Source organism: Strix uralensis, chromosome 3, assembly GCF_047716275.1.
Source record: "Strix uralensis isolate ZFMK-TIS-50842 chromosome 3, bStrUra1, whole genome shotgun sequence".
In the NCBI taxonomy this organism is placed as follows: Eukaryota; Metazoa; Chordata; class Aves; order Strigiformes; family Strigidae; genus Strix; species Strix uralensis.
In genome coordinates this window covers 110,943,609-110,957,177 of record NC_133974.1, presented here as the reverse complement: position 1 = coordinate 110,957,177, position 13,569 = coordinate 110,943,609, and the positions used below count along the sequence as shown (strand labels likewise).

The window sequence follows — 13,569 nt, the reverse complement described above, 5'->3', positions numbered from 1 at the left end:
AGATGCCGCACTTGGCAGATAGTTAAAGCCTGCAATTAGCCAATATGCAGTTAACTAGATTAGCAACAGGGAGAACCAAGTGGCCTTGGTTTAGGACCATCTGATCCTGAATGAATTAGGTAGCAAAGCATGGTGCATCTACAGTGTCCTGGATCGCCAGAGGGTGTTAGAGGGGCTCTGGGCAGTCCTAAACTGGGCTGGTTTTCTGCTGCCTCATGGAGGTTCCTGTTCCAATTTGTGGGTCCTATTTGGGTACTGGCACTGGATGTGCTTGTATGTCTGGGACACCTCGTCCTTGTCCTCTAGGGCACACTTGCAGTTTGGAGCTTATTTGCCTTCTTCATCCCTTTGTATCACGAGTGTCCAAGACACATCCTGAAGTCCTTTTTTCAACCCTTACAGAAGTTAAAACATTCTCCATGACTTCCCAGGCATTTTCTACTCCACTGCTATATTTAAGAACCACTGGAAGTGGGCTTTTGTCTCATCAAGGTCTGATCTGGAAATGTGTCTGAGGTAGGTGGTGGGCAGGTTTTCATTGTGTAGAATTAGAGTCACTCAGAATGGAGATAATTTTATAATTTCATGGAAGAATTTGAGAACAAATATCAAATGTTCAGGTCTAAAACTTACTTTTTCACAGAAACAGTTGAAACAAGTGCATTTTCACAGATCACATCAATTTTGTGGAATCACTGCATTCTCCATCAAAAAAATGTGACAAAAGGTAGTCAAGATACTCTCTCCATCAGTCTGAAAGCCCCTAATCCCCACATGTAAAGCTCTGATAATGCTTAGCTGGAAGTTCTTAATATAGTACCTCTGTAAATGAGAACAGTGCCTTTAAACCCTATGTTGTTTTAGACTTCTTTTTGAAACACCTCAGCATTTTGCCCTTCAGCTGACTCAACCTCAGTTGTTGCTAGATCAAGAGAAGCTGTGTTTTGCTAGTCTCACTGCAGTTTATTTACTCTGAAATCCTAAGTGAGATTTGAAGTGCTTTTGCCTGCCTCAGTTTCCCAGTGTATTTTAACACTTCTCCAGTCACCTCATGAAGAGGTGGTAAGTGCCATTTGTGGCAATGCAAACTGCTCTGGGCTCATTAGAGGTAAATTGCAATATAATTAATTACAAGTCCAAAGTATTACTGTCATAAGTTTCCCTGACCTCAGTATTTCTGTGTTTTTATGCTTTCAAGTGTAAAGTTGTCATTTCCTTTCCTGTTTTCTTTCATGAGCTTTGTTCAGAGAACACATGTCCTTTAAGGAAACTGAAGCACTGGTTTTTTGAGAGTTTTGTTTCAGGTGTTGGCCTCAGCACGCAGCGGTGCAGAAGTCTTCCACTGCAACAGAGGTTTCTCAATATGGAGATGCTGAAGCTGCAGGTTTTTCTACCTTGCATGTTTTTGTATCGTAACAGCTCCTCTCTGCTTGCCTTTCATGGCCTTGAGGTGTGTGCCTTGCACACTTCTCTTGTCACTCCTTGATGATTTGATTTATTCTTCATGACAGCACTTGGTGGAGGAAGGGTTTTAGAAGGTGGTATCCCTCTCAAAGGCCTCGGCCTCTGCTAGTTAGGGGACAGTGTCTAATGAATAAGGAAAAGCCAGGAAGGTCTTGATGCTCCTCAGGGCTGGGCAAAACAGAGGTAGATAGAGAGAAGCAGATACAGCAGTATTGTACTCTTCCTGTTGTCTGTCCAGCTTTTTTGTCTCTTTTTCTATTACTGTGTATTCACGATTGATGAAAATGAACATTTTAAAAATAAAAGGCCTTCATACACACCTCTTCTGTATGTTGGTATTTCGGTTCACATTAATTTTTATCAGTGGAGGAGGCATTGGAGCACAGCTTGTACTTGTTACTGAAGCTCAGCTCTTTCCTACAAGTCTGCAAAGCTTCATTGGCACCTCCAGTACTAAATTAATAACCTGCTTCTGCTACTGTAGGTCATGTAACCAGAAGGTCTGTGTAAGCTCCCTGGCTCCAGACCTGTCTGCTGGGCTCTAATTAACATTTACTCATTGCGCTTGGGCTGTTTCCCTCATGGGCTTGGATGCCATGCAGTATCGATTGCCCTTGCCCAATGCACAAAAGTGGTTGCCATGGGGAAAGCCCAAGGGCTCCCAATCCGTCAGAGGTTACTGTGAACAAAAAAGAAGCTGCCTGCATGCCAGGAGGCTGCCGCAAAGGGCCGCGCTGCTCAGCAAGCGTGCTGTGTGAAAGAAAACGTGCTGAGAGGAACAGCTGAGCAGGTTTCTGGATACAAGCGTGTGAGGTGGCATGATTTCCATCCCTGCTGCGGATGGGGGGAAAAGCCCTGTTCAGCCCTGTGCTCCTGCCTGCAGTGCTCCCAGGCTTCAAAGCAGAGTCTGGAGGTTTAGTCAAATAAGTCCAGGATGTGTTTGTTGACATAGAGAGGCCATGCTTCATGTCTAGGGAAAGGGATTTCAAGGCAACTTGTTTTGTTAACTTGTGAGGGATGATTGGACTCTTCTGTCGGGGGGACTGGTGGAGGTTCTTGGGGTGCTATGGTTGGATGAGAGAGAGGGTTTAACCTTGTAGCAAGGTCTTATACCATGTTGTCTCAAGCAATGGCATGATAGCTGTCACCAGGTTCATTTCCAGGACGTATGTGAGTGCATGGACGCTGCCCCTTCCCCGTGTAATGTAATGCATCATTACAGGGTGTGCAGGTGACAGAAGAGCACGACCACGTGAGTGACGCTGCTGGAGGTGAAGTGGGTCTGACCCAAGGAGGGAAGGTACTCTGTTCCCTGATTATGGCTGCAGTTTTTTATTTCCTTTTAGAAAGGATGAAATAAAACTTTGGCTTACTGTTTTTACGGCTAAGCATGTAGTCTTTCAGGTTTCTCTTTGATTGAATCTGTCCCATCAGCTTCAGTATTACTGAACCAAAAGAAAAGAGAGTGTAAGCAGGTGCTCAGGGAGAGAGACTGGACATAGATGCTCCCAGGTGGTCTTAGTCTGACCAGCTGACCATCTTTGCTCTACTTTTGTCACTTTTGGTGATTTAATGAGGGTCACACTTTTCAGTGCTGCTAATGCTGTTTCCCCGTAGAAGTGCTCATTTTGAGACACCCAGGAGCTTAACTTTTTCACTAGAGCTGAGCTGGTAGCTCATTGCTGGCTCCTTAATTAAAGGGAAAAACCTAAAACGGTATTGGGGAAGTCCTTTGAAGAGCTACTGCCACCACTATTTTATGGTAATGTTCCTAGCTGATGGTGGGACCAGCTCTGTTAGATGATGCACGCATGTGTAGGAAGAGACAATTTCCTACCTTAAAGGGTTTATTGCCTTAAAAGAAAGTATTGAGAAAGGTGAACAAGCAGCATTTCTGCTATGCTTGCTTTTCAGGCAGGAGCTGGAGCAGATTGAATCTTGCCTAAAGCCCACAACACAGCTGAGGCAGAATTTTTCTTGTGTCTCCTAAGGTCTAAAGCAGTGCTGAAGTCCGAGGGCAGTCCTCTGCCTCTTGTTTGTAGCAAAAGGGAGAAGCCTTTTGAGAGAATTCTCCTGTTTCATGCAGGAGATGTCACATTTGGAGACCCATTTGCTGCAGTCAGCTCATTTTCTGCCATTCTGCGATATATAGGGTTGTTATTTTCTCACATATCTGATTACTCAGCCTTGGAGAAGCTGAGAGAATTGCGTGGTTTAAGGTGACTCATCGTAAGGCTGAATCCTTTACTCCTACAGCGCTGGTACCTACGGGGTGGCTCAGCAGTGGCAGGAGGATGTTTCCCTTTGGCTTTGCTGCTGCTTTTACCAAGTGATGTGACAGTCATCTCCCCAAATTGCAACAGGGTGCATGTGCTGCCTTTGCTAGTTGGAGAAAGATTGCTAACTCCTGCAGATGGTTTTCTGTGGCCTTTTTTCTCCTGTAGGAGCTGAATTACTGCACATTTTTACAGCTAAAGAGCGCCTTCTCACTTATCCGTTGGCTTGTAGGTTGGATACAATTGCTGAGGACTCACTGCTTAGTGTCTGAATTCCTTTTCTCATAGTACTCATGTGGACACTCTGCGTCCAAATGATTGTAAAGACAGCTTGAGCTGCTGTTACTCATAGTTAACAGAGAACCTCATGTGAGCCCTTGCACCTCTGCACAAAGTTTCTCTCTCTTTTTGTGTACATGGGTGTTTCTAAAAACAGCCAGCAGTGACCTTGTTATGGAAGACTTCCAAACTAGACATGGAAATGATGAAAATGTGATTATTTTTACATTTGAAAGTAGCTTTTGAATGAGCATAACAACAACAAAACACACAGAGTAGAAAACGAAATACCTGCTGTGCGTTGCATATTGCGTAATTTTCCACAGCCCAGGGTGCAGTGACTGTGGCCATGCCATGCTGGAGGGCCAGGCTGAAGGAGTTAGTTCTCCTCTTTTCCTAATCTTGCCTGAATGTGGTGCTTTCTGTAGGGCTGGTATGGATTTACACCCATCTAACCGAGAGGGGCTCCAAGCTCACGCTGCCTAGCTAAGCAATTTACTGTGCAGAGACGTGATCAAATCCTGCAGCAAAGGGGGTGGAAACTTTATCAGTTTCCAGCAGATGCGTTCTTTGCTGTTTGCTTGTGCGTTGTGCAAAGCTTTAGGGATGATTCTCGTGCAGCAGTCACTAGCAGGCAGGGAGGGACCGGGAGCACTTTGCAGTTCAGAGGGTGTCCCTGCCTGAAGGTCTGGGTGCTCCTGAGGTCCCTCGGGTCCTTGTGGCTGCAGCACCCGGGAATCTGCCTGCCAGCCCTACAGGCAAAAGATATTCCTTGCATCTCACGCTCCAGATTTCTTCAGAGAAGTGGTTGCTATGCAGCCTTGTTTATTCCTGGTATGTGACACTGTGTGCTTGCTGAGCTTGTACACCTGGAAGGGGGAACCTGTTGTCCTCCTGGAGAAGGGGTCTGGCTTGACAAATGGCTGTCCCTGCTTCCAGTTTTGGAAACACGGGGTCTGGAGCAGAAGAAATCCTCACTGCCCTGTGGGAGGCAACCCACAGCGGAGCTTTACAGCTCCTGGGGAGATTACGAGCTTAACAACGTGGAGCTAGATTTCCAAAGTGAAGAACACGCGTGTTTGTGAAGGAGGTTGGTGGATAGCCTGTCTCGTGTGCTGTTGCTTTCTCAGCAAGGTGGTGCTCTGGCAGGGGCTGGCAGGAGCCAGGAGAGGGGTTGCTTTTACTGTGCTCTGGTGGAGGTTGCTTGGTGCAAGCGTCCTCTCTCAGAAGGCAATAAAATCTGGGAGAAAGATTTGATGATTTTTCCTTTTATTTTTCTCTGTTCAAAAAGTTGTTTTGAAAAGTCTTAAAGCCACACAAGGGAAGCTTCTGCTGGGTGACTCCAGCTGTGTACCGGACATCTTGGGTGTCATTTAAAAGAGACACGGTCCTGGGAGGTGTGGAAGAAGAGCAATGATTGGGGTGGTGGATGGAAGGAGGGGAGAGGAGGACAGGCAGGAGCTGCAGAACAGACGGGGTGGTTTGCTGACAGGGGAGCTCCTCTTCATAAGAAGAGTGAGAGCCTCTGTCATGCCAGAATGAGAGCTCCCACCCTGGCTCAGCTGCTGCCCTCAGGCTGCCTTTGCTGCTGTGTGTGGGCCAACGGGCAAGTCTGTGCTCAGCTCCTGCTCAAACTTTCCTTGCTCTGACTGGGGCCAAAAAGCAAAAAGTACACCTTTGGTCCTTCCTGGACTCACACTGTTATTTTCCAGGTACAATCTAGGAAGGTCAAACTCAAATCACCGTTCTGAATTGTCCCCTGCCGAGGTTTAGGTCAATGTTATATGGCTCCTAGGGGTGATGGTTCACCACTGCAGGATGGTAATCAAGTCTGCTCTTGTCAATGGCTTAAATTGCTATGTTTCGCTAAGTTTAACATTGACACCTCACTCCAAAGGATGTGGGGGACAAGTGGAATAATTCTACTCCAAGCAAAGAGAGGAGAAGTGAACTCCAGTGAGCTCACAGGCTCTCTGATACGTAAATGTCTAGTCGCAAAGCAACACCACTCTGATGAACATACTTGCCTGCAGGTTAGCCTCTGTTTTCAAAGGGGTTTATTACTAAAAGTATGAATCTCTGAAAACTGGATCTGGGGAGTATGAGGAGGGAAGATCCACAGTCTAACGCATCTTGAATTTCTTTTGGGTTGTGGAGATGCTGACCTGCCACAGCAGCAGAGGGAGGACAAACCGAACTCTCTGAAGGGCTGAGATACAGGGACTCTGCTCATTATCAGGGGTGTTTGCTGGTTACTTTGTCCTGTTTCTCTCCTTCTTTCTGGAGAGAATGCCTTTGCTTCACTTTTTTTCATTCCCTTTCTTCCTGGTAATATCCATGCTCCCTCACCCCTAACAATTCAGCAAGCTGGGGCTCTGCTGCAGAGACCACTGCTGTAATGACAATGGTAACCACGTGTATTTGTGCAATATCTGTCATGCCAGGGCCTTTGAGAGCTTTGCAAAGCTTCTAAGCATCATCTGCATTTTTCAGTTGGAGATACTGACCTGTAAGAAACTAAAGTTGACCTGTTCAAAATCTGTGGCCTGCAGAGGTCACATTTATATGCTCCCAACTTTTTTCTGGCCTTAAGATTTATATTTCTATTTCTCTGCAGACCAGGCAACGAATCAGCAGCAGAGCTAGCCCTGCTTCTGCAGTCTTCCACTTTTCATGCTGTTCTTTGGCTATGTTCACTTTTGGACGTTGGAAGTGATGGCAGTGGGGCAACGTGGTGTTTTCTGTCAGGTCAGTGAGCCAAATTGTTGCAAGGTTTTGTCAGCCAGCTCTACTGTGCTGTGTGTCCAAATCTGGCAGCTCTTTTTTGTACCCCTCCCTGTAAGCACTGCAGTTTGTTGCAGAGACAGCGTGTTACTCCTTTACCTCTTACTGGCACCTGGCTCACCCAAGGTAGATGCTGCCAGCTGGTAGGTATTAGAAAATAGGTGTTTGTCCACCTTGACTGAAGATCCTGCACTGGGCCCTCCGTGCACTACAGTGTGGGGCTCTGAGCAACAGGTCAGATGCAAGACAGCCCCTGTGTTTAGCAGGCATCAGCACGTGGACACTTGGGCACTCTAAGGATTTAAATGCCTGTGGAATTAGATGATATAATATGGGAATTTATGGGAATAAATTCAGAGCAGTGGTAACTGTTGTATTTCAAGGTTAATACAGCACTAAGAATAGTACAGGGACTTTAGTGGAATAGATGTAAGAGTAATAAAATGGATAATTAAACTGGTCTCGTTAGAGGATATGCTCCTGCTTTTGCACATCAGCCCTGCACCTTATGCTCCCAGTGCTTGTTACTCATAATGAAAAATTTCAATACAAAACTCAGATCTTATGTTGCAGCTGAATAAAATTGCTTCAGATCATTGAGGATTTCCCTGCCTGATGATTACACAGGGACAGGACAAGAGCCCTTAGGATGCTCACTTGGAGTTACCTTGGATTTATGCAGCTGTTTGTGGAAAGTTGCTGTAGTCAGAGTGCTTGGAGTTGGTTTGTGCCTTTATGAAAGGTGTGTGGAACAGTATGCAAGGCCCTACCAGGAGAAAACTACTGGCCAGGGAATGTATTTTAGTAGCCCTCTGGGATGGCTTCACACAGAACTATGGGGTCCCTCTCCCCAAGGCAGCTGAGAGGAAGGCACTGAGGGAGAGAAGCCTGCTATTTCTAAGGAAGTGCTTTTACAAGAAAATGACGTGAGCCAACAAGCATCTGGCCTAACATTCTAAGACATGGGCCACTGGTTGGACTTAATTTGAGGATGTATTAGTTCAAGGTGCTGATTGTGACTGCTTCTGTACCCAAACTTTAAATGTTGGGCATCTAGAGCCTTTCCTAGAGTCCTTCATGGCAGAAGTCCTATGTGCCCTGAAGACTTGCTCTCAGAAGCAGCAGCTGATTGTTGCGTGCTTTCTCTAGTGCTAGCCCCTGCAGTTTTACTGCTGTCAGCTAATTCATGTTCATACAGCATTAGCACCCGGAGGCCCCTCAGGGTGAGGACATCTCCGCATGAGGTGCTCTACAACGCCCTGCGTGGGCTCAGGATCTTGCAATTTCAGGGTCTTCTTCAAAGTGCCTCAATAAGGAGGGGAAACCTTCCAGCACTTTTTGTGAGGCTAGGTTATGCTCCAGGCAAAGGTGTGTCAGTGTACTTGGCTCCTTCTCATCTCATTGTGCCCGGCAGTCACAGGAGCCCACAGAGCAATCAATCACCCACCTTTGGGGAATAACCAGTCTTGGCCGCAGCTCCAACAGAGAACGTCGCAGTGCTCAGTGGGAGCAAACTTGTGTACAGTACTCAAATAACTGTGGTGTCCAGCACAACACCTCATTAGAGCTGGAATGAGGGATTGTTCAAGTGCTTTTTGAAGGAGCTAATGAGGTTTGGCATTCAGATCAGCTTATTCCAAACTCTTGATTTGCTTCCCTGGGTTAGCTGCTGCTTGTGGTAACTCTTGTTTCATGGTTGAGCGGCCCTGCTCTGCTGAGAAGCAGCCATTGCAGGAGCTTTTGATAGGGGCATTGAACTTTTAAGATCTTCCAAATGAAAGCTGAGGGCAGAACTTGTAAAAAGAGCATCACATGGGTGATGCTTTTCATGTTACATCTTTTGTCTGTGCTCCTTGCCATGCACAGTAAACATTTGAGGAAGCAAGTTTACTGCTTCAGAAATTCCTCAAAACAGTAAATTCAACGGTAAGAGAAAACAGATTTTGGATGTGTAATCCCACTTGGATCATTGTGCAGAAAGATACAGGAGCAATTCTTGTGAGCTGTGTGTCTAACCTAAGTGGCTTTGACACCAAGAACTTAGAAAAGTGGGGAGAGATGCAATTAGGAGCACAGGGATCTGCCTCGTGATTCTCTCACAGGCCTGGGGAAACTGCCCAGTTCCACTAGACGAGGGCTTTTTACTCTACATAAAAACTTCATGCTACAGATGCATTATGGTCCTGTAAGCTGAAATCCACTGGCCAAAAAACCCCCAAACGACCGTGATCACTCCAATTTCATTTTACCCTCACAACAAGCCTCTGGCTGGTGAGATATTGGGTTCAACATCCACAGCAGCTCCAGTCCTGACAGGTTCTGTAGGGTTGTTGGCATCAGCATGCTTCACGTGACGATACTGTATGTTTGCTGTGCTGGGATGCCACCAGAGAAATAGCGTGTTAGTTGGGAAAGTAAGTAACGATAACATTAAATAATCTCTGTTTTCATTTACTGGGTGCTAGTGATCCAAAGAAGCTGAAAATCCCAGAGGATGCATTTCCTTTTGATTAACCCAGCAGAGGAATGACAAGGAGTACAGTTACTGTCTACTGAAACATCACAAGGGCCTAGAGCTGTTCAAATGCAGCTGGGTTTCATTTTTTTCCTCTTCAGAAACCATTTTCTAACACTTTTTTTTTCACTCAGCAGCGAACCACTGCCACTATTCACTCTACAGAGAATGGAACCAGCTTGTTTTCCATGCTCCTGTCAGCAGTGCCAAAAGATGAATCCTGCTCACTCAGCGCTTCCCCCAGGCTGCAGGCAAATGACTGCCATTATCGTTTCAGTCACAGTGGTGTTGGTGCAAGGGAGAAAGGGGTGACCCTACATAGCTGTACATTTGGGGGTTTTCACATCATGTAGCTGACCTGAATTAGGAACTATGCCCTGAATTTAGGCAATTAAGCCTTTGGGGGCCATGGAGGTGCCATAAGTAATGCCCTTTCTCATTACGCTTTATAGTGCGCTAGCATTTAGGTAGGACAGCCTGGCAGAGTAACAAAACTGAGACATGGAGAGCCTGGCTTTGTGTTACAGGGTAAGTCAGTGGCAGAGACAGCCTTCTAGCTACAGGATACACTCATTTCTGGTACTTACTGTTTTCTCTTGGGCATTTTTAATACCTTAAGCAATGGGGCATTCTCAGCTTCATTTAGGAGGTGATCTTAACCAGCCAAAATTGCCACTGGCATATTTCTTAGATATTCATCCTATGCAATGAGACCAAAGAAAACATACCTTAATCCCTGCTTTATGCCCTAATCCCACTCACAATAAAACCTCCAATCCTTGTTTTAAAGTACACAGTCCAAATAGATTTACATTTGTATTTTTTAGGCCATTTAGTGCCTGCCTTTCATTGAAAGTAATGGGAGCTATCTCTAAAAACCCTCTAAGCACCTTCATTCCTTGACCTTAAGCTGTCTCTGTGAATTATCTAGACTAACAAAAAGAGTGGAAGTCGGAAGTGGGTTAACTGTCTCAGCTAACTCCAGCCTTTCGGAAATCACTTGCTTTACTCTAGATGAACGCTTTGACAGCTTTTGAGCGGAGTTAAATATCTTGGGCAGGGGGTGGAGCAGTACAGGGCCTTATGAACAATTTCTATTGACATTTTCTTGAGGATACCATTTTATCTGATTGTAAATTTGATTGGTAGTAGAGTATCTAAAGTCCTTGTACAGGCACTCTTTGTTATTTGTTTTAAGCTTACAGAACATATTAATAGGGACCTGCCTTTGCTTCTTCCATTGAGCACGGAGGAATTTTTCCTTCTGTAATAATTTAACTGAACTGTGTCTGTGATTGATCCTTCTGACTATATTTAGCTGATAGTCATTCTGTTTGCAGAGATCTAGAGGCACCTAAGAGTGGATTTTCAAAAGCAGTTCACATTGGCACCCTTCTGTACTCACTGACGTTTATAGGAATTTTACTGCTGCCTTACCATCCTGACCTCTTATCCTAAGGTACGCTCTGGAAAATCCCCTTACTTCTCACTTAGACCGTAAGAAACGGGCTAATACGTTTAAGGAAGCTCAAGCCCTGTATGGTGACTGAAGTCTGTGTCAGAAGGTGAAAACAAATTTCTATAGAGTTTCGAAGTGAAAGCAACCAAACTGGTAAGGAAACGAACTGCAGGGACTGAAGCTGAAAAGTGTCACGTTTTGCTATAGCCCTAACCTGAAGGGCTAAGCATAAACCTCCTTTACCCTCATATGCCCTGCGAACTATAACGCTGTCTACATCTCCACTAGTCCTGTGGGATGTGCATTTGCTGATGTGAGCATGGTGGATAGTTTCTGGGTAGCTGGCATCCCTAAATAAGGGTTATGCTGTAGCCTCAGGCTTTCTGAGGTGCTGCAAGTGCTATAGGTACCTCAGCAACACTATAAATGTAGGCAATTTATCTACAACAGCAGTTTTTTTCAACTGCTTTTCTCCCTCCTTTCCCAGTGGGTGGCAGATTTGAAGTATTTGGCTTGTGGTTTGAGTTGTGGCTCAGAATTACTCATGGATGTGTCATAAAATCTTATCTATCCCTTTCTACAGAAAAAATCTTACAGACTGGTAGAAAGTGCTAGACATAGGGGTTACACCAACCAGTTTGCAGTATTGTTAGCCCAGTGCCCCCCCCCTTAAATCCCTGTACATTTGTATTAAAATTGAGCAAACTATCATATCCCTCATTTTTTCAGTTGTTGTTGGAGCAAGTCCAGAGTGGCGTTACAGCTCTTTGTTGTCAAATATGTGAAACGATGCTCCTGCTGCAGCGGCAGTGCTGAGTTCAGCGGGAACCACTCCAGTGTGCTGCGCTGGGCCCAACAGCAGCGGCCACGGTGAGAGACGTGCCTCTACTGCCGTGCTCATACAGCCATGGGGAGAGCAGCTGCTGGGGTGGAGTTATGTTTCCCCCATTATGTCAACAGCGATCTTCCTCCAGCATTTGGAATTTATGGCCATGATTTTGCTGAAAGCATAGCTTGAATGTATTTTTATGTTGTTTTAACACCACCTGACTTGAGCAGTTTCGTACACAGGAACCTCAGTAGGCAGGGTAATGCCAGGGATTGGTGGCTGTGACTTGCACTAGCTGTGTTATTTTTCCATGTAGGCTCCCGATGCTGCAGAGGAACCCACCAGCAGCTGTATCAGGCCCAGCGACCAGCAGCACATCGAGCAGACTCTCCTCTGCAGAGAGCCCAATGCCCCCCCCCCACCATGGCAACGCAAGATGATTTTGCAGCAGGTAAAGGACTGCAGCAGACTGGAGACTTCTTCAGCCAGGGCTTGTTGCAATCCTGTTCCTGCAGCCTTTTCCTGGAGGATGTTCGCCTGCAGCAGCAGTGACAGTGCCCAGGAATGCTGCTCAGCTCAGGGAGGCAGAGCGTGTACAAAAGCTGCATTCAAAGCGCTGATCATGAGAGCCTGGAGATGCTGGCCAGTGCAGCAACTATTCTTCATGCTGTACAAGTGAGGGCCCAGCCTTAGGGGCTGGGTAATGGGCAAGATATTGGCCAAGACAAGGGGCAGGGAAACAAGCTGTGTACAATTTTGAATTTTCAGGAACAGCCAAGATTAGAAATTTTTTGAGGCAGGCCCTGTTTATGTTGGGGTTGTGTGTCTCTGCAGTGAAGAAAGCACAGAATAAACCCCTGTAACAGTGACGCAGAACAAAGGAGAATGGTTGGATGGACAATCTGATCCTACATATAGAGTAATCAAATTAGCCCACTGAATATTGGGGACATGTAATGCAGAGGGAAGACCTTTTAGTTATAACACCTGGTGATTAACTGTGTCCTCGTACTTTCTGTGTTGTGAAGGGAAATAAGAAAACCAACAAAACCCAACTCAAAATTGAGTGGAAATTAAAGAAACAAAGCACTTTCAAACTAGCTTTTGAAAACATCTACTTACTAGACATTGTCAAATTCTAGAGACCATGGTGTGTTGCCTACCCTTTAAAAGGAGAGGGAAGGAATCCTGTAGCCATGGATGCGCAACTGCCAGACATGTGCAAATTTATAGAATGTTCAGCTGTCTGTCACAGTGCTGGAATGCAAGCGCATCACAAAGCAGAATAGCATGAGGGCAAACAGATCGCTGTGGACGCCAGGACTGCAGGTCGCTACTTGGTATGTCTTGTAGTTTAACCCCAGCTGGCAACTAAGCTCCACACAGCCGCTCGCTCACTCCCTCCTGGTGGGATGGGGAGGGAATCGGAAGGGTAAAAGTAAGAAAACTTGTGGGTTGAGATAAAGACAGTTTACTAGGTAAAGCAAAAGCCGCTCATGCAAGCAAAGCAAAGCAAGGAATTCATTCACTGGTTCCCATTGACAGGCAGGTGCTCAGCCATCTCCAGCAAAGCAGGGCTCCATCATGCGTAATGGTGACTTGAGAAGACAAAACACCATCACTCTGAACATCCCCCTCTTTCTTATCTTCGCCCTAGTTTATATGCTGAGTGTGATGCCATTGGTGTGGGATATTCCTGTGGTCAGTTGGGGTCAGCTGTACCAGCTGTGTCCCCTCCAAACTTCTTGTGCGCTCCCAGCCTTGTGCTCTTCTTGTGCTCACTGGTGGGGTGGAGTGAGAAGCAGAAAAGGCCTTGACTCTGTTAAGCACTGCTCAGCAATAGTGAAAACATCCCTGAATTATCAACACAGGTTTCAGCACAAAACCAAAACACAGCCCCATACTAGCTACTATAAAAAAAATTAATTCTATCCCAGCCAAAACCATCACAGTGTGTTAGTCT

General features: G+C 45.8%; 1 protein-coding gene across 1 annotated transcript in view; it reads left to right on the top strand.

Annotated features, from left to right (window-relative positions):
- Positions 1-5,432: 5,432 nt before the first annotated feature.
- Positions 5,433-13,569, top strand: part of LOC141941654 (TOG array regulator of axonemal microtubules protein 2-like) — a 41,186-nt gene continuing 33,049 nt past the window's right edge. Inside the window, 5 exon segments of the mRNA XM_074864624.1 lie at positions 5,433-5,534; positions 5,917-5,975; positions 11,507-11,647; positions 11,923-12,013; positions 12,015-12,057. Of these exon segments, the coding sequence (XP_074720725.1) occupies positions 5,433-5,534; positions 5,917-5,975; positions 11,507-11,647; positions 11,923-12,013; positions 12,015-12,057 (436 nt within the window).